This window comes from Macaca mulatta, chromosome 16, assembly GCF_049350105.2.
Source record: "Macaca mulatta isolate MMU2019108-1 chromosome 16, T2T-MMU8v2.0, whole genome shotgun sequence".
NCBI lineage: Eukaryota > Metazoa > Chordata > Mammalia > Primates > Cercopithecidae > Macaca > Macaca mulatta.
The window spans coordinates 72130043-72156417 of record NC_133421.1 but is presented as its reverse complement, the minus strand read 5'-3'; the positions used below and the strand labels follow the sequence as shown (position 1 = coordinate 72156417).

At 40.7% G+C, this 26375-nt stretch overlaps 1 protein-coding gene across 1 annotated transcript in view; it reads right to left on the bottom strand.

Moving 5' to 3' along the window:
- Window positions 1-26375, bottom strand: part of EFCAB3 (EF-hand calcium binding domain 3) — a 158331-nt gene that overhangs the window by 38351 nt on the left and 93605 nt on the right. Inside the window, exons 35-39 of the mRNA XM_028836627.2 lie at window positions 25977-26081; window positions 12476-12529; window positions 11121-11225; window positions 7553-7606; window positions 2766-2816 (exon numbers count right to left, since the gene is read on the bottom strand). Coding sequence (XP_028692460.2) covers window positions 2766-2816; window positions 7553-7606; window positions 11121-11225; window positions 12476-12529; window positions 25977-26081 — 369 coding nt within the window. The remainder of the gene's footprint in view (window positions 1-2765; window positions 2817-7552; window positions 7607-11120; window positions 11226-12475; window positions 12530-25976; window positions 26082-26375) is intronic.

Here is a 26375-nt window from a genome sequence, read left to right as displayed (position 1 = left end):
CTTACAGCAAGTGTGTTTTCAATGTGGTTCATTCAGCACCCTTGGTGTATATGAGGGTGTGATTTATAAAATCTGAACATTTTGACACTGTTGGGATTTCAGGGAAGGGGGAGAATTTTTGTTTCAAGTTCTATGTTAATATATTTTCATGTTAATGTCTTCATCAGGCTGGGCCTGGTGGCTCATGCCTGTGATCCCAGCACTTTGGGGGGCTGAGGAGGGCGGATCACCTGAGGTCAGGAGTTCGAAACCAGCCTGGCCAAATGATGAAACCCCCATCTCTATTAAAAATACAAAAATTAGCTGGGTGTGGTGGCACACACCTGTAATCCCAGCTACTCAGGAGGCTGAGGCAGAAGAATCGCTTGAACTCAGCAGGCAGAGGTTGTGGTGAACTGAGATCACGCCCCTGCACTCTAGCCTGGGTGACAGAGAGAGACTCTTGTCTCAAAAAAAAAAAAAAAAAAAAAAAAAAAGTCTTCAGTCAGTTGAAAGTTGTTCAGGTAAAACATTTTACTCAGCTGCCTTCACTGAATGGTGATTAAGAAACATTTCATTAATTGTTTAAGCCTAGGAAGAGGGGCAAAAAAACTCTCATAGGCTTATAGTCTTTAGTATTATTGGGAAAAGTGATTTCAAAAGAGTAAATACAGAAAAGATTGTTTTAAGTAGAAACCAAGGTATTCATGATCTGACATGTCTCATGGCATTGTAAACCCTCTAGTGCAAGAGTTAGGGGTATCTTTAGTCTATCATGGCTAAGGACAGATATCTCTGGCACCCAAGGCTTAGCTAGTTACGTAGTTGGGCCCCCAAAAGTGCTTCACATTTCACTTGCAGCAATTCTAGAGGTTTCCTATTCCTGCTTAGGGGAACTTGTTCATTATGAGCATAATTTGACTTTAACCTAGTCTTTTAAAACTTGGTACACTGCCTCCCATTCTGGACAGGAACAAACAAGGAAAGAAAGGGAAGGCTTAATTTATAAATTAATTCAACAATTATTCACCAAGAGCTTACTATATTAAACACTACTTATTTTTTATGTTTGTTTTTTTTTTTGTTTTTGTTTTTTTGGTGAGGTCTCACTATGTTGCCCAGGGTTGAGTGCAGTAGCAGGATCATGGTTTACTGCAACCTCGACCTTCCAGGCTCAAGTGAGTCTTCCACCTCAGCCTCCCCAGTAGCTGGGACTACAAGGTGCAGGTCACCATGCCCAGCTAATTTTTTTGTATTTTTGGTAGAAATGGGGTTTCACTATGTTGCCCAGGCTGGTCTTGAAATCCTGGCCCCCAGTGATCTCCTTGGCCTCCCGAAGTGCTGGGATTACAGGTGTGAGCTACCACGCCAAGCTTTATTGTTGTGTTACGGCATTCTTTATATATTTTGGAGACTAGATCCTTATCAATTACAAAATTTACAAGTATTTTTCCCTATTCTGTGGGTTGTCTTTTTACTTGATTGATAATGTCCTTTCAGTCACAGAAATTAGTCCTAGAATTTTAAAGCTGAAAGATAACTAGTAGATCATCAACCTAATTCTGCCCCAACCCATCACATTTTAAAAATTATACTTTAAGTTCTGGGATACATGTGCAGAATGTGCAGGTTTGTTACATAGGTATACACGTGCCATCGTGGTTTGCTGTACCCATCAACCCATAATCTACATGAGGTATTTTTCCTAATGCTATCTCTTCCCTAGCCCCCCAATCCCCTGACAGGCCCTGGTGTGTGATGTTCCCCTTCCTGTGTCCATGCCCGCTTCATTTTTCTTTTATAGAGACAAGTTCTTTCTCTGTTAGCCGAGGCTGAAGTACGGTGGTGCAGTGATGGCTCAATGCAGCCTCCAATTCTTGGGCTCAAGTGATCCTTCCACTCAGCCTCCTGAGTAGCTAGGACTACAGTAGGCAAGTACCACCATATCTGATTAATTTTAAAATTTTTTATAGAGAGGGGTCTCGCTGAGTTGCCCAGGCTGGACTCATACTCCTGGCTTCAAGTGATCTTCCTGCCTTGGCCTCCCAAGGCTCTAGGATTACAGGTGTGATCCAGTGCTCCAGGTCCTCACTCATTTTATTTTACTGCTAAGGACACTAAAGCCCAATGAACTGAATTAATTTCTTTTTTTTTTTTTTTTTTTTTGAGACGGAGTCTCACGCTGTTGCCCAGGCTGGAGTGCAGTGGCGCGATCTCGGCTCACTGCAAGCTCCGCCTCCCGGGTTCCCGCCATTCTCCTGCCTCAGCCTCCTGAGTAGCTGGGACTACAGGCGCCTGCCACCGCGCCCGGCTAATTTTTTGTATTTTTAGTAGAGACGGGGTTTCACTGTGGTCTCGATCTCCTGACCTTGTGATCCGCCCGCTTCGGCCTCCCAAAGTGCTGGGATTACAGGCTTGAGCCACCGCGCCCGGCCTGAATTAATTTCTTTAATGGCAGAGTCAGGAACACCTGCTTTGTAAATTGTGCTGCGATACCAAATAGGCTACAGTGTTCTTAGAGATTAAAAAAATCACAAATGGAGCATTAGAAAAGAATATAAAATACATGATAATCACATATGATTCAGTGTGGTGTGGACCATAAAGGCACAAGGAACTTAGAAAGACAGTTGGAGAGATAATGGTGTTCATTGACCTTATGGACAAGTAGATGGAGGATAGAAACTGACAAGACAATTAGGGAAAGTAACTATGGTATTAAAAAATGTAAGTCAAAGTGTTAAGCCCCATCTTTACAATGGCTTCACATCAGCTTTCACACTCACCTTTAATATCATTTGCAGTTTTCAGCTTATGCAGAGTCGCCATTCCTTTTGCTTAAAGACAAGATTAAGAATCAAAATTACATAAATTTCTGAAGTTATGGAAAGTAGACTAGGAGTGCATAATTTATCTTATTTTTTTTCCCCAGATGAGTGAAAAAATTAAGAAAATGTCAAGGTTATATGGGATATCCATCCTCATTCATATTGTTTCTTTTGGTGCCTTAATGTATTGCACTCTGAAAGCAAAAACTGAAAAGCACTGTAGTGTCAGCATTGAAATCAAGACTGTTCATTTATCATCTTTTAGGATGTAAAGAAGTGAAATGACTTTGAAAATCTGTTGATTCAGGAGCAAGATGATGATCTATTACCCACTTCATTTTCATGAATGCTTTGTTTAGGAAGGTATTGACTAATTAGATACCTTTTAATGAGATAGATATTTCTTTCTAGTGAATTATCCTATGAAATATGTGGGTATAATTAACTAACTGCAAAATCTTCCTTCACCCCACCCCTTTCTATGGGCAGAACAACCAACCAACCAAAACCTTAATAGTACAGATTTAACTCTTTTTCTTTTCTTTCCTCTAAAAATGTGGGGTAGTTTTGTTTTCTAAGTGTGAGGAGATTAATACTCAGGAGAAAAGTGTGGCTATAATAACTCAGTTTCCTGTATTTGGTTTGGTTTGGCCTGGCCAGATAAACCAACAATGTATTATTTTAATATCAAAAAAGGTCCATGGCAGATGATGAAAACATGGAAACATGGAAAATGTTTGGTGATCCCTTTAGGTTATAGACGCCATATAAGGTAATATATAATGCAGAAAGCAATACATATAAAGAAGAAATATCTTTCATATGGGGAAAGGATTAATTCTAATATAAAACACATAATCTGTAGAATTCAGAAAAACCTACATCTACAAAGCATGTTTTCTTTCCCTGCCTCTGATCTGTCATTCTCTCTCTCCCTATTGCTTGGCTCTTCGCCCTTTCTAAATATTAGTTTGCTAGAGGCACCCTATGCCATTCTTAGACACCGCATGCAGCAATATTCTGGTTGAGAATGTGACTTAGAAGATGACAAGAAGCAGACTTTATTTTTATATGGCGACTTTTTTTTCTAAATGTATATTAGACTTTCTCTGTGTCCCTAGTAAGTACAGTTTTAGAAATTTTCATGTGGAACCTTACAACCCAAGTGCCTCTGAAGGCCAGAGTGAAGCTCTGAATGTTCACCACCAAATAATAAAAATTTTAGCAGATCTTGAAGTTGTTCATATATAAATGTTATTTCCATGTTATCATGCTTACGTAGCTGAAATTCACCTTTATTCTTTAGAAAGTAGAAATGGTGAAATGGAAATGGGAGAAAAAGTTATTTAAGTGTGAAAAGTGCCATTGCCATTATTCCTATGTCTGTCATCTGAAATTTGAGTGTGAAGACTTAAATCACAGTAGTACATTTGAAGGCAAATGTGTCAATATGGCATTAAGAAATAAAATTTAGCCGGGCGCGGTGGCTCAAGCCTGTAATCCCAGCACTTTGGGAGGCCGAGACGGGCGGATCACGAGGTCAGGGGATCGAGACCATCCTGGCTAACCCGGTGAAACCCCGTCTCTACTAAAAAATACAAAAAACTAGCCAGGTGAGGTGGCGGGCGCCTGTAATCCCAGCTACTCGGGAGGCTGAGGCAGGAGAATGGCGTAAATCCAGGAGGCGGAGCTTGCAGTGAGCTGAGATCCAGCCACTGCACTCCAGCCTGGGCGACAGAGCGAGACTCCGTCTCAAAAAAAAAAAAAAAAAAAAGAAATAAAATTTGTCCCTTAATACTTATATGAAGAATTTTTTTTTTTTTTTAGACAGAGTCTCACTCTGTCACCCACGCTTGAGTGCAGTGGTGCAATCTTGGCTCACTGGAGCCTCTGCCTCCCAGGTTCAAGTGATTCTCCTGTCTCAGCCTCCCAAGTAGCTGGGAGTGTGCCACCAAGTCTGGCTAATTTTTGTATTTTTGTAGATCCAGGGTTTCACTATGTTGGCCAGATTGGTCTCTAACCCCTGACCTCAAGTGATCCACCTGCCTCGGCCTCCCAAAGTGCTGAGATTACAGGCGTGAGCCACCGTGCCCAGCCAAAGAAAACTTTATAAGTGAAAATGGAGTATTATTGAGTGAATCTTTGAAATAGAAACCAGTATTTGAAATTTCTAAAAATATGAAACATATTTTAAACATCTAAATTTTCTCTAAGGCACTGCAGACTTCACAGAATAAAATATATTTCAGTGGCAGCAAGTGGATTGGGGCTTATGAAGTCAAGAAAGCATGTGGGCGAGCTGAGTAGCCATGTGAAATGTATATGTTTGATAAAGAGACTGGAAGAAAAAGAAAGAATAACACTAGAAAAACAAGGGGAAGCTGGAGCAAAGGAAAAAAATATATTTTTAGAGATATGGAGAAGATAATAAAAGAGAAAAAAAGAAAAAGTGGAAGAGGAGAAAGAAGAATGATAGAAAAGTAAGCAAAGAGATCTGTAGTGTTGTGCCTTTCTGGCTTTATAAATGGTTAACAGCTAATTCTGATATGGGTGACTCGCCTGTGTTACCTGGGGTTGTTAGTTTTACAGAACTGTTTGTTCTGAGTTGCCCAGATAGGAGGGATTATCTTAAGAATGACGTTGATACAGCCGTTTTGGTTAGTGCATCTTCAATTATCTGAAAGCGGGAGACTAGAACCTCTATCAGATAACCAACAAGTATTTATTGAGCATATACTATGTACTCAAAAACTAAGCTTTTGTGAGAGCGGGAACCTTGCTTTATCTTTTGTTCACTGCTAAACTTTCTTGAACAGTGTCTGGGTGCTCAAAAAATACTTATTGGTGAACACAGAACTTATACATGGCCATGGGAGATGGTTTCCAGTATCTCCAACTGGTAACATGATTTTAAATGCTGGGGATAAAAACTACCAGATGAACATTCCTGAAAATTTTCCAGTACTAGCAACAAAAGCAGCAATAGATGGGATAGACTGGACTTATTAAAAGGTATATATATTTTTCTTTTACAAATAAAATACAACAGGACTAATTTGGAAATGTTAGGCATGGGTACCTAGAATTTAAATTTATTTTTTTATTAAAATTCATTTTGTGGATACTTGCATAACATACCTTATTCTTTTTTTTTTTTTTGAGACGGAGTCTTGCTCTGTCGCCCAGGCTGGAGTGCAGTGGCCGGATCTCGGCTCACTGCAAGCTCTGCCTCCCGGGTTCACGCCATTCTCCTGCCTCAGCCTCCCAAGTAGCTGGGACTATAGGCGCCCGCCACCTCGCCCGGCTAGTTTTTTGTATTTTTTAGTAGAGACGGGGTTTCACCGTGTTAGCCAGGATGGTCTCGATCTCCTGACCTCGTGATCCGCCCGTCTCGGCCTCCCAAAGTGCTGGGATTACAGGCTTGAGCCACCGCGCCTGGCCAACATACCTTATTCTTACATCCTCCTTTTTTTTTCTGTTTACAGACAAGGTCTCACTCTATCATCCAGGCTGGAGTGCAGTGGGGCAATCACAGGTCACTGCAGCTTCGACCTCCTGGGCTCAAGCATTTCTCCCACGTCACCCTCCCGAGTAGCTGGAACTACAGGTGTATGCCACCACACATGGCTAATTTTTGTAATTTTGTGTAGAGATGGGGTTTTGCCATGTTGTCCAGGCTGCTCTCCAACTCCTGGCCTCAAGCAATCTGCCTGTCTTGGCCTCCCAAAGTGCTGGGATTACAGAAGTGAGCCACCATGCCCTGCAACATCCTCCTTTTTTGAAACACAGTCAGGCTTGCAGAGACACAGCAAATTTCTTTTTTGTCATACTTGTTAGGAATGCAGATGCAGAGAACAAACCAAAATTACTTAAAAATGAATTCAAAATTGAGGTTGTACATGTGTGGGAAGAGGGCAGAGACAAGTTTTACCTTGCCTCTGTTGATCAATTTCACAGCATAATGTTCAAATCTCCCATTCATTCTTTTCTGTGTAATCATGGAACATGACATTTTCACAATAAGAAAATTATTTTAGAAATAATTAAATATAAGGGGCCTACAAGCAAAAAGTACTGAGATTATGTATTAAATTTCAGAGGCATCCAGAAAGGAACTTTAGATTATTAGCTATATTTATTTATTTATTTTTTGAGATAGAGTCTCTCTCTGTCACCCAGGCTGGAGTGTAATGGCATAATCTCGGCTCACTGCAACCTCCGCCTTCCAGGTTCAAGCGATTCTCCTGCCTCAGCCTCCCAAGTAGTTGGGACTACAGGCGCACAACATGATACCCGGTTAATTTTTGTATTTTTAGTAGAAATGAGGTTTCACCATGTTAGTCAGGCTGGTCTCGAACTCCTGACCTCAGATGACCTGCCTGCCTTGGCCTCCCAAAATGCTGGGATTACAAGCATGAGCCACCGTGCCCGGCTTAGCTATATTTATAAACAAGTAAGATTTTAATATGAGTAAGAAAATGGAATGTAAATATATTGGACATGGATAAAAATGCACAGAAATTATGTACGCATAAGGAAAAAATTTGTGGTGATAAAAGTATGGATTATCATTGGAGGACAGAATTAAGAATTATTAAAATTTCCTTTTTTCATCTTGTCGTTTGCTAAATATAGAAATTTTCTATAATGAACACATATTACTTTTATAACCAAGAAAACACAGATAAAAATACACATATAGCATCAGATTACAATTTTATATCGTATCATAAATTTTCACTTACGTTTAAACTTCTTCAGGCCCTCCATTATTGACTTAACATTAATCTTTCCATTTCCTGTAAAACATTTTGGTTTAGATACAGAGGCAGTCACATAAAAATTCATAAAAGTTGTGAAATTATTAAAAACAACATAGTAGGCTGAAATTCTCCCATGAGTTAGAAGAACTAGAGACATTGGTTTGCTTTGGAATTTGGATTCATTTTTCTGTCAGGTGAATATGATGGAAAAAAAAGATGAACTTATGTTTTGGCTCTGTCTGGCTCTGTCCTTCAGGCTGGAGTGCAGTGGCGTGATTATGGCTCATTGCAACCTTGACCTCCCTGGCTCAAGCGATCCTCCCACCTCAGCCTCCTGAGCAGCTGGGACTGCAGGTGTGTGCCACCACACCCAGCTCATTAAACCTTTTTTTTTTTTTTTTTTTTTTTTTTTGTAGAGATGGGGGTCTCCCTATGTTGCCCAGGCTGGTCTTGAACTCCTGGACTCAAGTGATCGTCACACCTTGGCCTCCCAAAGTGTTGGGATAACAGGTGTGAGCCACCGTGCCTGGCAAGGATGAGTCTTTGAAAGAGACATCTATTTCTACTTTTTTTTTTTTTTGAGGCAGGGTCTCACTCTGTCACCCAGGCTGGAGTGCAGTGGCACGATCTTGGCTCAGTGCAACCTCTGCCTCCTGGGTTAAAGTGATTCTCATGCCTCAGACTCCCAAGTAGCTGGGATCACAGGCATGTGCCATCAAGCCCAGCTAATTTTTTTATTTTTAGTGAGATGGGGTTTTGCCACGTTGGCCAGGCTGGTCTCAAACTCCTGGTCTCAAGCAATCCACCCACTTCAGCCTCCCAAAGTTCTGGGATACAGTTGAGCCACTGTGCCTGGCCCTATCTCTACTTTTTAAAAAGCAGTTCATCTTTTCTGTGCTTTAGAAAATTGTATTAATCAAAGGGACAAAAGTAAGAAGGAACAAGGTATTTTGAGGGAACTGTGGGTAGTTCAGTTGGTTTGGAGCATGACATGTTGGAAGTAGTAGAGGAGAAAGCTGAGAAGTACATGGGGGCTATGTTGCAGTGGGTTTTGTTTGGACTTTTTTGGGAACATAGCAAGGAGTCATGAAGGCTTTTGATCACTGTTATGTAAAGATTGATCTGAAGGCAATCTGCCTTTTTAGAGGCAGGATACAGAGAGATAAATGAAACTGAATATGTCGGCAAGGAATTATTTAAGGAGTAATTTTTGAAGAGAGACTAGATGAGGTCAAGAGTAGTGGATTTAGAAGGGTTGTAAAGAATCTCTTCAACTGGCTGGGTGCGGTAGCTCATGTCTGTAATTCCAGCACTTTGGGAGGCTGAGGCAGGTGTATCACTTGAGCCCAGGAGTTGGAGACCAGCCTGGGCAACGTGGTGGTACCCCGTCTCTACAAAAAATACAAAAATTAGCTGGGCGTGGTGTTGTGTGCCTGTAGTCTCAGCTTCTTGGGAGGCTGAGGTAGGAAGACAGCTTGAACCCAGGAGACAGAGGTTGTAAGGTTGAGCCCAGGAGTTGATATCATGCCACTGCACTTCAGCCTGGGTGATAGAGCCAGACCCTGTCCCAAAAACAAAAAACAAAATCTCTTCAACTGAAGAGAGGAGAGGAAGAAAACATAGGCGAAAAGGAAGAAATGAAAACCTAGAGAGAACAGAACATGCAGATATGTTTGCAATGGATAGGTTCAAATTTATTGCTATAAAACCATGATTTGAGAAACCTAATGATTCAGTGTCTCATCTCCTACTTTCAGATGGGCTTCATAGAGAAAACGAAGTATGTCTCCTTTCTTCATCCTTGTATTCCTAGTACCTCGTATAGGGCCTGACATATTCAGTGACCAATAAGTATTTGCTGGTTGAACAAATCAATATACTCTTTTAAATTCAAGGCCAGAGCTGAATAGAAACTCTCTGACAACATCACTGAAGCATTATAGTGAGAAATGCTATCCTCTGATGCACTTAGAACATCTTTTTTTGGGGTATCAGGACAAAAAAGAAGTGGTAGAAATAAAAAAGTATTTATATAGCACAAGGGCCAGTGAGTAAGCCATGTAAATAGACTCAATAAGCAATAATAAAATTTCAATAAACAAATCAACCAACCCCAAATTCCCCTTCCTTCCCCTGTGTATCTCTTCCTAATACTCATTTTTGTTTTCTAGTTTTACTTGCTGTAATATTTTTCCTTATTTTTCAGAATGGAATCATACCCTCAGGCACAACTTAGCATATTGGTTGTATTTGTGATTTAAGAAATGAAAGTCAGGCACAATCTGTTTTTTTTAGAGACGGAGTCTCACTCTGTCACTAGGCTGGAGTGCACAGGTGCGATCTTGGCTCACTGCAACCTCCGCCTCCCGGGTTCAAGAGAGTCTCCTGCCTCAGCCTCCTGAGTAGCTGGGATTACAGGCATGTGCCACCATGCCCAGCTAATTTTTTAATTTTTAGTAGAGACGGGGTTTCACCATGTTGGTCAGGCTGGTCTCGAACTCCTGACCTCAGGTGATCTACCCGCCTCAGCCTCCCAAAGTGCTGGGATTACAGGCGTAAGCTACCACGCCCAGCAAGTCAGGCACAATCTTAACATATCATGTCTTTTCTTCATGGCGTGACGATCACTTGAGTCCAGGATAGGTCTTTGATAGGCAAAAGGTAGCTTGTGCACCAGCATCGTTGGCATCATCTGAGAGTTTGTTAGAAATGCAGAATCTCAGGCTCTACCCTATTCTTGAACGGAAATCTGCTTTTCTTCTTCTTTTTTTCTTTTTTTAAGGAGACAGGGTCTTGCCCTGTTGCCCAGGCTGGAATGCAGTGATTCAATCATAGCTCATTGCAATCTCGAACTCCTGGGCTCAAGTGATTGTTCTGCCTCAGCCTCCCAATTAGCTAGGACTATAGGCATGTGCCATCACACCTGGCTAATTTTAAATTTTTTTTTGTAGAAACAGGGTTTCAGTCTGTTGCCCAGACTGATATTGAGCTTTTGGCCTCAAGAGATCCTCCTGCCTCAGCCTTCCAAAGCACTGAAAGTATAGGTGTGAGCCACCATGTCTGGCCCCCAAATCTGCATTTTAACAAGATGACCAAGTGATTCATATGCACATTTAAGTTTGGGAAGCTATGTTCTAGGTGTTACAAAGATAAGGATAATTTCTGAGGATGTTATGTACAGGACAACAAAAATACACTTCTTTTTCTTTTTTTTTTGAGATGGAGTTTTGCTCTTGTTGCTCAGGCTGGAGCGCAATGGCACAATCTCAGCTGACTGCAACCTCCCCATCCTGGGTTCAAGCAATTCTCTTGCCTCAACCTCCTGAGTAGCTGGGATTACAGATGCCTGCCACCACACCCAGTTAATTTTTTGTATTTTTAGTAGAGATGAGGTTTCACTGTATTGGTCAGGCTGGTCTCAAATTCCTGACCTGAGGTGATCCACCTGCCTCGGCTTCTCAAAGTGCTGGGATGACAGGTGTGAGTCATCATGTCCAGCCCAAAAATACACTTCTAAAAAGGCAACGTAATTATAAAACAAACACCTCACCATTAAATTTCAAATGAGGCATCAACTCCTTCATTTCTTCTTCCGTGAGCTCAATCCCTTCGCTTACTAGAAAGTTGTCTAAGTTCTGGACATCAATCACCTCACCTTAGAAAGGGTGAGAAATGAATTGCAGAAATATTACAGAATTATTTGCAAAGGACAAAGAACACTATCTGTGCTTATATACATTATCATTCAGAATACAAGAGTCAGAAACAAAAATCTTTAATTCTGATTGAAAGAATCAGAAAGTGGCTACAAAGAAGAAAGTAACCAGGGGTTAGGAATTGACTGGTGGGTTGTTGCAAAATCCACAACAAATTAAAATACATATAGGGACTTAGTTTTATGTAACAACATTACAGATTAATGTAACAGGGGAAAGATAGAATTCCATCACTCTAACACAGGAACCATTTTTAGTTTTTGATATTTCATTTTGGTCTTGGCAATAAGACTGTACTTTTACAATGTGGAAATCTAATATATGTACAATTCCATATTTTGCTTTTCCAACCTAAAATTACTCCTTCATAAACATGTTTCCAAGTTGCCATATAATCTTTACAGTTAGCATTTTAACATGTTATCCCATTAAACTGACATACCATGGTTTATGTAGTAATTCTCATATGGTTAGTTATTTCTAATCAGTTTCAATTTTCTCCATATTATACGAATGAAAGTCCTTAGGCAGAAATTTTTTCATTTTATTCAACAAAACACTATTTCTTTTCTTTTTTTTTTTTTTTTGAGATGGAGTCTCGCTCTGTCACCCAGGCTGGAATGCAGTGACCGGATCTCAGCTCACTGCAAGCTCTGCCCCCGGGGTTCACACCATTCTCCTGGCTCAGCCTCCCGACTAGCTGGGACTACAGGCGCCTGCCACCTCGCCCAGTTAGTTTTTTGTATTTTTTAGTAGAGACGGGGTTTCACCATGTTAGTCAGGATGGTCTCGATCTCCTGACCTTGTGATCCACCTGTCTCGGCCTCCCAAAGTGCTGGGATTAAGCACTTTGAGCCACCGTGCCCGGCAATAAGACACTATTTCTAAAAGGATAAATATCTAAGAGTGGGGTTAGTGGGGAAAAGGGTATGAATAGTTCTGTGGCTCTTGATATCTATTACTACTTTGAAGAACTCTTTTGGGGAAAATTTTGGAGACTAGTATGGGCACTGATATATAAATACAGATTAGTTATTGTTTACTCAACTTCAGCAGCATCCACAAAAATGGAGCATATGTTATATGAAAAAATCTGAACACGTGTGAATGGAAAATATTCTTCTCCAACATTAATTGCAAATATTAAGATGTTACTTATAACATCTTTCCATTATAGCTTACAACTCACCCTTGATGTAACTGACAGCATCCATTAAGTCATTCAGGTCAACTGCTGTCTCACCTGTAAGGCAACGGAAGTATACCTCAGAGTCAGATGAACTGATGTTACTGAGACCCTCAACATTTATGCTGTACGAAGTTCTGAAGTTAGGAAGATCAAAACAATTCAGTAATCTTTTTCTTTTTTATTTTTTTGAGGTGGAGTCTCACTCTGTTGCCTAGGCTAGAGTGCAGTGGTATGATCCTGGCTCACTGCAATCTCTGCCTCCCGGGTTCAAGTGATTCTCCTGCCTTAGCCTCCCAAGTAGCTGGGATTATAGGTGCATGCCACAATGCCCAACTAATTTTTTGTATTTTTAGTAGAGATGGGGTTTCACCATGATGGCAGGCTGGTCTTGAACTCATGACCTCAAGTGATCCACCTGCTTTGGCTTCCCAAAGTGCTAGGATTACAGGTATGAGCTACCATGCCCAGCCAGAATTTACTAATCTTTAAATTTTTCCGTAGAATTTTATGGACTTATTCTCAGAGATAACAGTGTTACCTTAGAAACAAAGAAAGCTTTAATTGTAACAAATCTATCGAATTTTTGGTTTTTCTTTGCTTTAAAGACCACCAGAGTGGTCTAAATTAAGAAGTGATTGGTTACAGTTAAGCATAGGGAGAGGATAAACAACTCTGACCCTATGTACTTTTATTCAGTCAATTAATCAACAGCTATTTATGTATCAACTTCTAGGTGCCAGGCACTTGAATAGGCTTTGGGGATACAAAAGTAGGCAAGGTGACAGAGTTCTGGCTCTTAAGGAGTGTACAATGTAGTGAGAGAGACAGATAATAAACATATAAACAAAAAGGATAATTTGATGTACTGTTAAGATGCTATCAAAAATAAAATAGGGCAACATAATAAGGAGTTATAGAGGATGGAATTGATTTAGACAGGGAGGTCAGGGAAGGCCTCTCAGAGGAGGGTCTATTTGGGTTGAAGCCTGAATGATGAGAAACGTGAAGAATTGAGGGAAGAGCATTCCGAGTAGAAGAGCAGTGTGTGCAATAGTCCTAAGGTGGGAATGAATTTGCCATGATCAAGAGACAGAAGGTCAGTGTGACAGGGGCCAAACCATGCAGGGCCTTGTAGGGCATGATGATAAAATCTGGATTTTACTTTGGTTGCAATGGAATGTCATTGGAGGCCTCGGAAAACTGGAGTAACTTGACCTGATTTCAGCTTTCAAAAGATCACTCTGGCTGGTGTGGATAGGATAAGGAAACTGGAGGAATGGAGACCAGACAGGAGCCTGTTTCAGTGGCCCAGTAAAGAGATGACAGTGGCTTGGGCTGTGGTTGCAGTAGTGGAGATGGTGACAAGTGATGGATTCAGGACGTATTTTTCATTTTAACCTAGTTTCTTTTTCAAAATTTTGTTTTCCCTTCTTTTCACAGGTGTTGATGAACCTAGATTTAAATGTGGGATATGAAGGAAGGAGAAATCAAAGATGAAACCTAGTCTACCTTCCCCAATCAACAGGGTGGATGGGATGCCTTTACTGAGTTGGGGAGGACTTAAGAAATTTTAGGAGAATTAACCAATAATTCCATTAAATTGGTGATGACTTTTAGAAATCCAAGTGGAGATATCAAATAACTCATTCAATACGCTATTGCTGACTTAGAGAAATTGAGCTAGAGATGTAAATTTACTCTACCAGCTTAGAGAAGGTATCTGACCCAATGAGACTGAATGCAATCTCCTAAGAGGAGAGTGTAGATAAAAAGACAGCCAAGGGTCTAACCCTGGGTAACTTCATTATTTAGAGATCTTGCAATCTTGCAAGAGGGGAGGAACAGTCAAAAAGAAAACTGAGAAGAAAATGTCAGTGAGCGAAGAAGAAAACCAGGTGAGTATGGGGCTTTAAAAGCCTAGAGAAAAACACATTTCTTTTTCTTTTTTTTCAGACAGGGTCTTGCTCTGTCACCCAGGCTGGAGTGAAGTGGCACACAATCACAGTGCGTTGCAGCCTCCATCTCCCGGGCTCAAGTGATCCCCCTGCCTCAGCCTCCCGAGTAGCTGGGACTACAGGCACGTGCCACCACAGCTGGATAGTTATTTTATTTTTTTGTAGAGACAGGACTTCACCATGTTGCTTAGGCTCGTCTCAAACTCCTGGGCTCAAGCGATCCACCTGACTCAGCCTCCCAAAGCGCTGGGATTACAGGAATGAGCCACCGTGCCTGGTCGAAAAATGTATTTTAATAAAAAGGGGGTGGCCACTTATGTCAAATGCTGCTAAGATGTTAAGTAAAATAAGAACAAAGAATTGACTGTGAGCCTTGGCAAGAAGTAGATTATTGACAGTCTTGTTGAGAGCTCATTTGGTGCCATCGTGGAGATAAATACCTAACTGGAGAATGCTGAAGTGTGAATGGGAGGTGAGGATATGGAAACAATGAGTAACGACAACTTTTTGAGGCAACTCTGCTGTGCAGAGGAACCAGGAGATGATGTGGTAGCTAGTAGGGAGCAAGTGTGAGAGAAAAGCATAGCTGCATGTCAAGAGAAATATAGATAGAGATACTTCAGAGAGGGAGAAACTGATGATGCAGGAAAGGGGAAATATTGCAGGAGGTAAGTTTTTGAGAAGGCAAGAGGAAACAGGATCCAGGGTGCAAGTAGAAAGGCTGGCCCATGAAAGGAGCATTCTTTCCCCTTTATAGCAAGACAAAAGGCAGGGCATGTGGACATAGGTATACGCAGGTTCATAGAAATGGAGGTAGGAAATGAGGTATTTCTTCTCTAACTGCATCTATTGTCTCTATGAAGTTTGAAGTGAGATCATTAGCTGAGAGTTGAAGTGAGGAGATACTGGAAATTTGGACAGAGAAGGTGTGAAATTGTCTCTGAGAGTGAGAAAGTGAAGTTACTTGGAAAACATAGTGGGAACTTTTTTGGCAGTGTTAAGGGCTAACTTGAAGTTTCTGCCCATTACGTGAAATGAGTTCTATTAGTATGGCTTTGTGATCTTCAGCAATGTTAAGCTGTTCAGGGGTAATCATGGAGTAAAAAATGGCCAAGATTTTGCCAAGGAAATTTGAAGTTCAGAGAGTTTGTAAGCTTATATGATGTTGAGGCAGTGAATCTAATTTAAGGAAGGAAGAAAATTAAGAGATGGTGGTGGTGGGGTTGTTGAATAATAAAAGAAAAGTAGGGTCGAAGGCATGAAGGTCTCCACATGGCTGGAATAGCTGGAGTTGGAGTTCTATACTCTGTTCTGGTACAACACATGATTCAGTAGCACTGTTTCATCATATTCAATTGGTAAATGGAATAATGTTACAGTAATGTGAACAGTGTGTTGGTTCATATGTAATTTTTCCTAAATAAGAAAGGAATCCTTTTCTTCAGCAAGCAAGAAAAAAATCTTAGGTTGGGGCTACAGCTGGAGCGCTTTCTGTTCCATATTTTAATAAAATTAAAAAATTAGTGCCTATGATGCAGGACAGGGAACCAGCTTCACTGACTGAGAGCTCTACTTCCACCAACACTATTTCAGAATGGCAAGCCAGCTCTTTAACTCCTTTTTTGGGATGTGTGTGTGTGTGTGTGTATGCATTTTTAATTTTTTTCTTTTTTTTTTTTTTTGAGATGGAGTCCTGCTCTGTTGCCCAGGCTGGAGTGCAGTCGTGTGATCTTGACTCACTGCAACCTCTCACTGCCTCTTGGGTTCAAGCGATTCTCTTACCTCAGCCTCCTGAATAGCTAAGGGTATAGGTCCCTGCCACCACGCCCGGCTAATTTGTTGTATTTTTAGTAAAGACAGGGTTTCACCATCTTGGCCAGGCTGGTCTTGAACTCCTGATCTTGTGATCCACCCACTTTGGCCTCCCTAAGTGCTGGGATTGTAGGCATAAGCCACTGTGCCTGGCCCATTTTTAAATATCTTATAGCTGTTCTGTGCTATTTGCCTGGGCGGTACAAGTTTCCTTGTGCTTTTGGTAGTGTTCTGGTTACAAGCTGGCATAGATTTTGAGTGTGCTTCCAGAATTTTCTCCATAAGCTCCATTACTTTAGTGGGTAATTTTACAGAACAGGAGGTTTTTCAGGAATTCCTATGTGGTGTTATGGCAAAAATGTCTGCACAGTAAATGAACTGGAAGGAAAAAGGTTAGAGAGTGCGTCTATGAAACAGATTTTGGAGGTGATGAAGTATTAGGGAAGGACAAGTTCCAGGTCATTACTATGTGAGTGGTAATCAGGATGGAAGGGAGGAAAAAATGACTGAAGTTAAAGATATAAAGGAACAAGAGGTCAGAGTATTGGATGGATGACCTGTATCAGGAGTTTTTAACCTGGGTCTATTGACTCTGTATTGCCAGAATTCAGGGAGGTCTTGAGCTGGAATGGGAAAAAAATACTTTCTTTTTTCTTTTCTTTTTTGAGATGAAGTCTTGCTCTGTCACCCAGGCTGGAGTGCAGTGGCGCAATCTCAGCTCACTGCAAGCTCTGCCTCCCACGTTCACGCCATTCTCCTGCCTCAGCCTCCCGAGTAGCTGGGACTACAGGTGTCTACCACCACGCCCGGCTGATTTTTTGTATTCTTTTAGTAGAGACGGGGTTTCACTGTGTTAGCTAGGATGGTCTTGATCTCCCGACCTCGTGATCTGCCTGCCTCGGCCTCCCAAAGTGCTGGGATTACAGGCATGAGCCACTGCGCTGGCCTTTTTAACATTTAATTTAATTTTATTTTATGTTCCAAAATAGAGATAGGGTCTTGCTATGTTGCCTGGGCTGATCTTGAACTCTTGGCCTCAAGCGATCCTCCCACCTTGGCCTCCCAAAGTGTTGGGATTACAGGTGTGAGCCACAATGCTTGGCCAAAAGTGTGTCTTTCTTTTCACTAACCATTAATTTAAATTTACTATTTTCTTCAATTATTAATGTAGGCAATAAACCGTCAGAATAGTTGCAAAAGTTGTGACTTCGTCACTAATAGAAATCACTGACATTTTCAAATCATAATATACTTGTTCCAAATATGTTGAAATGTTGCTTATGCTCATTATTAATTTTTTATTTATTTTATTTTTTTGAGCTGGAGTGCAGTGGTGTGATTTTGGCTCACTGCAACCTCTGTCTCCTGGGTTCAGACAATTCTCCTGCCTCAGCCTCCCTAGTAGCTGGGATTACAGGTATGCACCACCACGCCCAGCTAATTTTTTTTTGTATTTTTGGTAGAGATGGTGTTTCACCATGTTGGCCAAGCTGGTCTCAAACTCCTGTCCTCAAATGATCTGCCCTCCTCAGCCTCCCAAAGTGCTAGGATTACAGGTGTGAGCCACCACACCTGGCCCTCATCATTACTTTAATATTATAAAAATAATTTTAACTATCTGTAATCCCATCACTTTGGGAGGCCGAGGCGGGTGCATCACCTGAGGTCAGGAGTTCAAGGCCAGCTTGGACAACATGGTGAAATCCCATCTCTACTAAAAATACAAAATTAGCCGGGCATGGTGGCGTGCACCTGTAATCCCAGATACTGGGGGGCTGAGGCAGGAGAATCCTTTGAACCCGGGAGGTGGTGATTGCCCTGAGTCAAGATTGTGCCATTGCACTCCAGCCTGGGTGACAGGGCAAGACTCTATCTTAAAAAAAAAAAAAAAAAAAAAAATTGAACCGCTACTGGAAAGTGTTAAATGTTTTAATAAATACTAATAATTTATATTTTAATGTTGTGTATAATTAGCTTCTTTGTAATCCTATTATTATATTTTATACATTTTAAAACATTATACTCAGAAGTGGTCCATTCATCAGATTTTCAAAGGGGTCCATGGCACAAAGTCAAAAGCCGTTGATCTATATGAAAGATATTGAAGAACAAGGGCAGGAGTAGGAGAGAAGGAAGACAGTGAGCCCAGTGCTATTTCTTATAGGATGTTTTAAATTGCATATTGTCTTATTTATTTATATAAAAGGAATAATTAATAAACAAATATGTTTTCTGTTAGGAAATATTTTCATAACAGGAAAACTGATTAACAGATTATGGAGTTTCCTTTCTTCATTCTGTTCTTTTCTTCTTATTATTATACTTTAAGCTCTAGGGTACATGTGCACAATATTCAGGTTTGATATCTAGGTATACACGTGCCATGTTGGTTTGCTGTACCCATCCACTCATCATTTGTATTAGGTATTTCTCCAAATCCTATCCCTCCCCCAGCCCTCCACCCCCTGACAGGCCCTGGTGTGTGATGTTCCCTGCCCTGTGTCCAAATGTTCTCATTGTTTTATTTCCACCTATGAGTGAGAACATGTGGTGTTTAGTTTTCTGTCCTTGTGACAGTTTGCTGAGAATGACAGTTTCCAACTTCATCCATGTCCCTGCAAAGAACATGAAGTCATCCTTTTTTATGGCTGCAGAATATTCTATGGTGTATATGTGCCACATTTTCTTAATCCAGTCTATCAATAATGGACATTTGGCTTGGTTCCAAGTCTTTGCTATCGTGAATAGTGCCACAATAAATACATGTGTGCGTGTGTCTTTATAGTAGCATTATTTATAATCCTTTGGGTATATACCCAGTAATGGGATTGCTGGGTCAAATGGTATTTCTAGTTCTAGATCTTTAAGGAATCGCCACACTGTCTTCCACAATGGTTGAACTAATTTACACTCCTACCAACAATGTAAGAGCCTTCCTATTTCTCCTCATCCTCTCCAGCACCTGTTGTTTCCTGACTTTTTAATGATTGCCATTCTAACTGGCATGAGATGGCATCTCATTGAGGTTTTGATTTGCATTTCTCTGATGACCAGTGATGATGAGCATTTTTTCATGTGTCTGTTGGCTGCATAGATGTCTTCTTTTGAGAAGTGTCTGTTCATATCCTTTGCTCACTTTTTGATGGGGTTGTTTGTTTTTTTCTTGTAAATTTGTTTAAGTTCTTTGTAGATTCTTATTAGCCCTTTGTCAGATGGGTAGATTGCAAAAATGTTCTCCCATTCTGTACGTTGCCTGTTCACTCTGATGGTAGTTTCTTTTGCTGTACAGAAGCTCTTTAGTTTAATAAGATCCCATTTGTCTATTTTGGCTTTTGTTGCCATTGCTTTTGGTGTTTCAGTTATGAAGTCCTTGCCCATGCCTATGTCCTGAATGGTATTGCCTAGGTTTTCTTCTAGGGTTTTTATGGTTTTCGGTCTCACATTTAAGTCTCTAATCCATCTTGAATTAATTTTTGTATAAGGTGTAAGGAAGGGATCCAGTTCCAGCTTTCTACATATGGCTAGCCAGTTTTCTCAGCACCATTTATTAAATAGGGAATCCTTTACCCATTTCTTATTTTTGTCAGGTTTGTCAAAGATCAGATGGTTGTAGATATATGGTGTTATTTCTGAGGCCTCTGTTCTGTTCCATTGGTCTACATATCTGTTTTTGTACCATAACCATGCTGTTTTGGCTACTGTAGCCTTGTAGTATAGTTTGAAGTCAGGTAGCATCATGCCTCCAGCTTTGTTCTTTTGGCTTAGGATTATCTTGGCAATGTGGGATCTTTTTTGGTTCCACATGAACTTTTTCCAGTTCTGTGATGAAAGTCATTGGAAGCTTAATAGGGATGGCATTGAATCTATAAATTACTTTGGGCAGTATGACCATTTTCATGATACTGATTCTTCCTATCCATGAGCATGGAAAGTTCTTCCATTTGTTTGTGTCCTCTTTTATTTCGAGGAGCAGTAGTTTGTAGTTCTCCTTGAAGAGGTCCTTCACATCCCTTGCAAGTTGGATTCCTAGGTATTTTATTCTCTTTGAAGCAATTGTGAATGGGAGTTCACTCATGATTTGGCTCTCTGTTAGTCTCTTATTGGTGTATAAGAATGCTTGTGATTTTTGCACATTGATTTTGTATCCTGAGACTTTGCTGAAGTTGTTTATAAGCTTAAGGAGATTTTGGGCTGAGACGATAGGGTTTTCTAAATATACAATCATGTCATCTGCAAACAGGGACAATTTGACTCCCTCATTTCCTAATTGAATAGCCTTTATTTCTTTCTCTTGCCTGATTGCCCTGGCCAGAACTTCCAACACTGTGTTGAATAGGAGCGGTGAGAGAGGGCATCCTTGTCTTGTGCTGGTTTTCAAAGGAATGCTTCCAGTTTTTGCCCCTTCAGTATGATATTAACTGTGGGTTTGTCATAAATAGCTCTTATTATTTTGAGATATGTTCTATCAATATCTAGTTTATTGAGAATTTTAGCACAAAGGGCTGTTGAATTTTGTCAAAGGCAAAATTGTCTATTGAGAAAACATGTGGTTTTTGTCTTTGGTTCTGTTTATGTGATGGATTACGTTTATTCATTTGCATATGTTGAACCGCCCTTGCATCCCAGGGATGAAGCCAACTTGATCGTGTTGGATAAACTTTTTGATGTGCTGCTAAATTCAGTTTGCCAGTATTTTATTGAAGATTTTCGCATTGATGTTCATCAGAGATATTGGTCTAAAATGCTCTTTTTTTGTTGTGTGTCTGCCAGGCTTTGGTATCAGGATGATGTTGGCCTAATAAAGTGAGTTAGGGAGGATTTCCTCTTTTTCTATTGATTGGAATAGTTTCAGAAGAATGGTACCGGTTCCTCTTTGTACATCTGGTAGAATTCGGCTGTGAATCCATCTGGTCTTGGGCTTTTTTGGGTTGGTAGGCTTTTAATTATTGCTTCAATTTCAGAGCCTGTTATTGGTCTATTCAGGGATTCAACTTCTTCCTGGTTTAGTCTTGGGAGGGTGTATGTGGCCAGGAATTTCTCCATTTCTTCTAGATTTTCTAGTTTATTTGCATAGAGGTGTTTATAGTATTCTCTGATGGTAGTTTGTATTTTTGTGAGATTGGTGGTGATATCCCCTTTATCATTTTTTATTGCATCTATTTGATACTTCTCTCTTTTCTTTTTTATTAGTCTTGCTAGCGGTCTATCAATTTTGTTGATCTTTTCAAAAACCCAGCTCCTGGATTCATTGATTTTTTGAAGGTTTTTTTGCATCTCTATCTCTTTCAGTTCTGCTCTGATCTTAGTTATTTCTTGCCTCTGCTAGCTTTTGCATTGTTTGCTCTTGCTTCTCTAGTTCTTTTAATTGTGATGTTAGGGTGTCGACTTCAGATCTTTCCTGCTTTCTCTTGTGGGCATTTAGTGCTATCCATTTCCCTCTACACACTGCTTTAAATGCGTCCCAGAGATTCTAGTATGTTGTGTCTTTGTTTCATTGGCTGGAAAGAACATCTTTATTTCTGTCTTCATTTCATTATTTACCTAGTAGTCATTCAGGAGCAGGTTGTTCAGTTTCCATGTAGTTGTGCGGTTTTAAGTGAGTTTCTGAATCCTGAGTTCAAATTTGATTGCACTATCATCTGAGAGACAGTTTGTTGTGATTTCTGGTTTTTTTTTTTTTTTTTTTTTTTTTTTACATTTGCTGAGGAGTGCTTTACTTCCAATTATGTGGTCAGTTTTAGAACAAGTGTGATGTGTTGCTGAGAAGAATGTATATTCTGTTGATTTGGGGTGGAGAGTTCTGTAGATGTCTATTAGTTCTGTTTGGTCCAGAGCTGAGTTCAAGTCCTGGATATCCTTGTTAATCTTCTGTCTCGCTGATCTAATATTGACAGTGAGGTGTTACAGTCTCCCATTATTATTGTGTGGGAGTCTAAGTGTCTTTGTAGGTCTCTAAGGACTTGTTTTATGAATCTGGGTGCTCCTGTATTGGGTGCATATATATTTAGGATAGTTAGCTCTTCTTGTTGAATTGATCCCTTTACCATTATGTAATGGCCTTCTTTGTCTCTTTTGATTTTTAAAGTCTGTTTTATCAGAGAGTAGGATTGCAACCCCTGCTTTTTTTGCTTTACATTTGCTTGGTAGATCTTCCTCCATCCCTTTATTTTGAGCCTATGTGTGTCTTTGCACATGAGATGGGTGTCGTGAATATAGCACCATGATGGGTTTTGACTCTTTATCCAATTTGCCAGTCTGTGTCTTTTAATTGGAGCATTTAACCCATTTACATTTAAGGTTAGTATTGTTATGTGTGAATTTATCCTGTCATTATGATGTTTGCTGGTTATTTTGCCTGTTAATTGATGCAGTTTCTTCCTAGCATCAATGGTCTTTACAATTTGGCATGTTTTTGCAGTGGCTGGTACTGGTTGTTCCTTTCCATGTTTAGTGCTTCCTTCAGGAGCTCTTGTAAGGCAGGCCTGGTGGTGACAAAATCTCTCAGCATTTGTTTTTCTGTAAAGGCTTTTATTTCTCCTTCACCTATGAAGCTTAGTTTGTCTGGATATGAAATTCTGGGTTGAAAATTCTTTTCCTTAAAAATGTTGAATATTGGCTCCCACTCTCTTCTGGCTTGTAGGGTTTCTGCAGAGAGATCTACTGTTAGTCTGATGGGCTTCCCTTGGTGGGTAACTCGACCTTTCTACCTGGCTTCCCTTAGCATTTTTTTCTTTCATTTCCACCTTGATGAATCTGACAATTATGTGTCTTAGGGTTGCTCTTCTCGAGGAGCATCTTTGTGGTGTTCTCTGTATTTCTTGAATTTGAATGTTGGCCTGCCTTGCTAGGTTGGGGAAGTTCTGGATAATATCTTCAAGGATGTTTTCCAACTTGTTTCCATTCTCCCCGTCACTTTCAGGTACACCAATCAAATGTAGATTTGGTCTACTCACATAGTCCCATATTTTTGGAGGCTTTGTTCATTTCTTTTTACTCTTTGTTCTCTAACCTTGTCTTCTCACTTTATTTCATTAATTTGATCTTGAATCAGTGATACCTTTTCTTCCACTCAATCAAATCACCTATTGAAGCTTGCACATGAGTCACGAAGTTCTTGTGCCATGGTTTTCAGCTCCATCAGGTCATTTAAGGTCTTCTCTACACTGTTTATTCTAGTTAGCCATTTGTCTAACCTTTTTTCAAGGCTTTTAGCTTCCTTGAGATGGGTTCATACATGCTCCTTTAGCTCAGAGAAATTGGTTATTACCGATCTTCTGAAGTCTACTTCTGTCAATTTGTCAAAGTCATTCTCTTTCTAGGTTTGTTCCATTGCTGGCGAGGAGCTGCGATCCTTTGGAGGAAAAGAGGTGCTCTGGTTTTTAGAATTTTCAGCTTTTCTGCTCTGGCTTCTCCCCATCTTTTTGGTTTTATCTACCTTTGGTCTTTGATGTTGGGGACCTACAGATGGGGTTTTGGTGTAGGTGACCTTTTTGTTGATGTTGATGCTATTCTTTTCTGTTTGTTAGTTTTCCATCTATCAGTCAGGCCCCTCAGCTGCAGGTCTGTTGGAATTTGCCGGAGGTCCACTCCAGAACCTGTTTGCCTGGGTATCACCAGCGGAGGCTGCAGAACAACCAATATTGCAGAACAGCAAATATTGCTGCCTGATCCTTCCTCTGGAAGCTTCATCCCAGAGGAGCATCCGCCTATATGAGGTGTCTGTTGGGTGCTACTGGGAGGTGTCTCCCAGTTAGGCTACACAGGGGTCAGGGATCCATTTGAGGAGGCAGTCTGTCCATTCTCAGAGCTCAAACGCCATGCTGGGAGAACCACTGCTCTCTTCAGAGCTGTCAGACAGGGACGTTTAAGTCTGCAGAAGTTGTCTGCTGCATTTTGTTCAGCTATGCCCTGCCCACAGAGGTGGAGTCTAGAGGCAGTAGGCCTTGTTGAGCTGTGGTGGGCTCTGCCCAGTTACAGTTTCCCTGCCTACTCAAGTCTCAGCAATGGTGGACGCCCCTCCCCCATCCAGGCTGCTGCCTTGCAGTTTGATCTCAGACTGATGCACTAGCAGTGAGCAAGGCTCCGTGGGCATGGGACCTGCTGAGCCAGGCATGGGAGAGAATATCTTTGCCAGGTGCTAAGACCTTGGGAAAAGCGCAGTATTTGGGCAGGAGTGTCCTGTTTTTTCAGGTAGTCTGTCAAAGCTTCCCTTGGCTAGGAAAGGGAAATCCCCTGACCCCTTGCACTTCCCAGGTGAGGTGATGCCCTGCCCTGCTTCAGCTCACCCTCTGTGGGCTGCACCCACTGTCCAACCAGTCCCAATGAGATGAAACAGGTACCTCAGGTGGAAATGCAGAAATCACCCATCTTCTGCATTGATCGCACTGGGAGCACAGACTGGAGCTTTTCTTATTCAGCGATCTTGGAGTGCCTCTCCTTTTGTTCTGCTCGTTAACAACTTTTCTATCTTCCTCACCATCATCACCACAACACCACCATCCATCATCACTAACATTTACTGACTATTCTAGACTGCATTACATGCATTATATATACTAATTTCAGAGCAAGAAGTAAAGTAATCATAGAGCGTCATTTAGTTCAACTCCCCATTTTACATATGAAGGAACTAAGATTAAGTAGGGTTAAATCATTTGTCAGCAAGTCTGTGGCAAAACAGGGACCAGGACCCAGCACAAAGAAATAATGTATACTGCATGAGGAACGTATGCTAGATTCACCAGGGAAAAGAGAAGACTTTTCCCCCTTAGACACTGTCAGGTGACTTTTCAAAAAGTATATATAGCAATGGCAACTCCCACCCCAAATTTATCAGTTAGTCCCTTTCCTCATATTTTCATAAGAACTAAATATTATCCATCTTGTTAAGTTTTGCCAGTCCAATGAATGAAGATAGTGTTGCATTGTGTTTTATTTTGCATTTTCATGATTATTGGTGAGGTTAAACATATTTTCATATGCTATTTGGGGATTTGCATTGTATTACCTCTTGTATGAATTATCTATTTGTATATCTGCCTATTTTTTCTATTATCAGTATGTTTCTTATCAATGTACAAGGGCTTTTGCTACCTTAGGGATATTAGCTCTTTGGCTTGCAACTATTCATTTCTAATTTATCATTTGACTTTTGACTTTCTTGATTTTTCTCTTAAATGTTCTCTTCAATTCCTTTTTCTTTCAGGTCCTTAAGTGTGTGGCATTCCCAGGCATGACTGAGGCTTCAAGTGGCATCCCTGACATATCTTTTCAAAAGCATTTTTGGGCCGGGCGCAGTGGCTCAAGCCTGTAATCCCAGCACTTTGGGAGGCCGAGACGGGCGGATCACGAGGTCAGGAGATCGAGACCATCCTGGCTAACCCGGTGAAACCCCGTCTCTAGTAAAAAAATACAAAAAAATAGCCGGGCGAGGTGGCGAGCGTCTGTAGTCCCAGCTACTCGGGAGGCTGAGGCAGGAGAATGGCGTAAACCCGGGAGGCGGAGCTTGCAGTGAGCCGAGATCTGGCCACTGCACTCCAGGCTGGGCGACAGAGCGAGACTCCGTCTCAAAAAAAAAAAAAAAAAAAAGCATTTTTGAAGACGGTGTTTCATCATGACTCAGAACTAAGTTTTTACATTTACTTCATTATGATGCTAAAAAGGCTAATTTCAGCAGTTCTAATGGAAGGGCTTAATGTTTCTCTGAAGAGCATAGAGATATTTGTAATACTCACCCTCAGTTGGTAGTTGGGTCATGAGTTCCTCAAGTTCCTCATCCTTGATTTTAGTTCCCATGTTTTCCAAAAATGTCTCCACTTTTTTGATTTTGACCCTTGGCCCTTAAGAAAGAAGGGCATGGAATAAGAATATGAGTGTTATTGTTTAAGGGTAAAAAATATTAATCATGGTCATGCATCAGAAACCCCAACTAGATGGTAAAATACAACAATACAAAGAAACTATTAACGTGTGTGTGTGTTTGTGTGTATATCTCCCTAGATTTAGATATGTCAGTTAAAAGTTGGAAAGAATTGACAAAGATAACTGCTGAATTGTTAACAGTATTTACCTTTATGGGGAGGGGATTTGTGGAAGACAGGTGAACTTACATTTCTTTTTTTCTTTTAAAAACA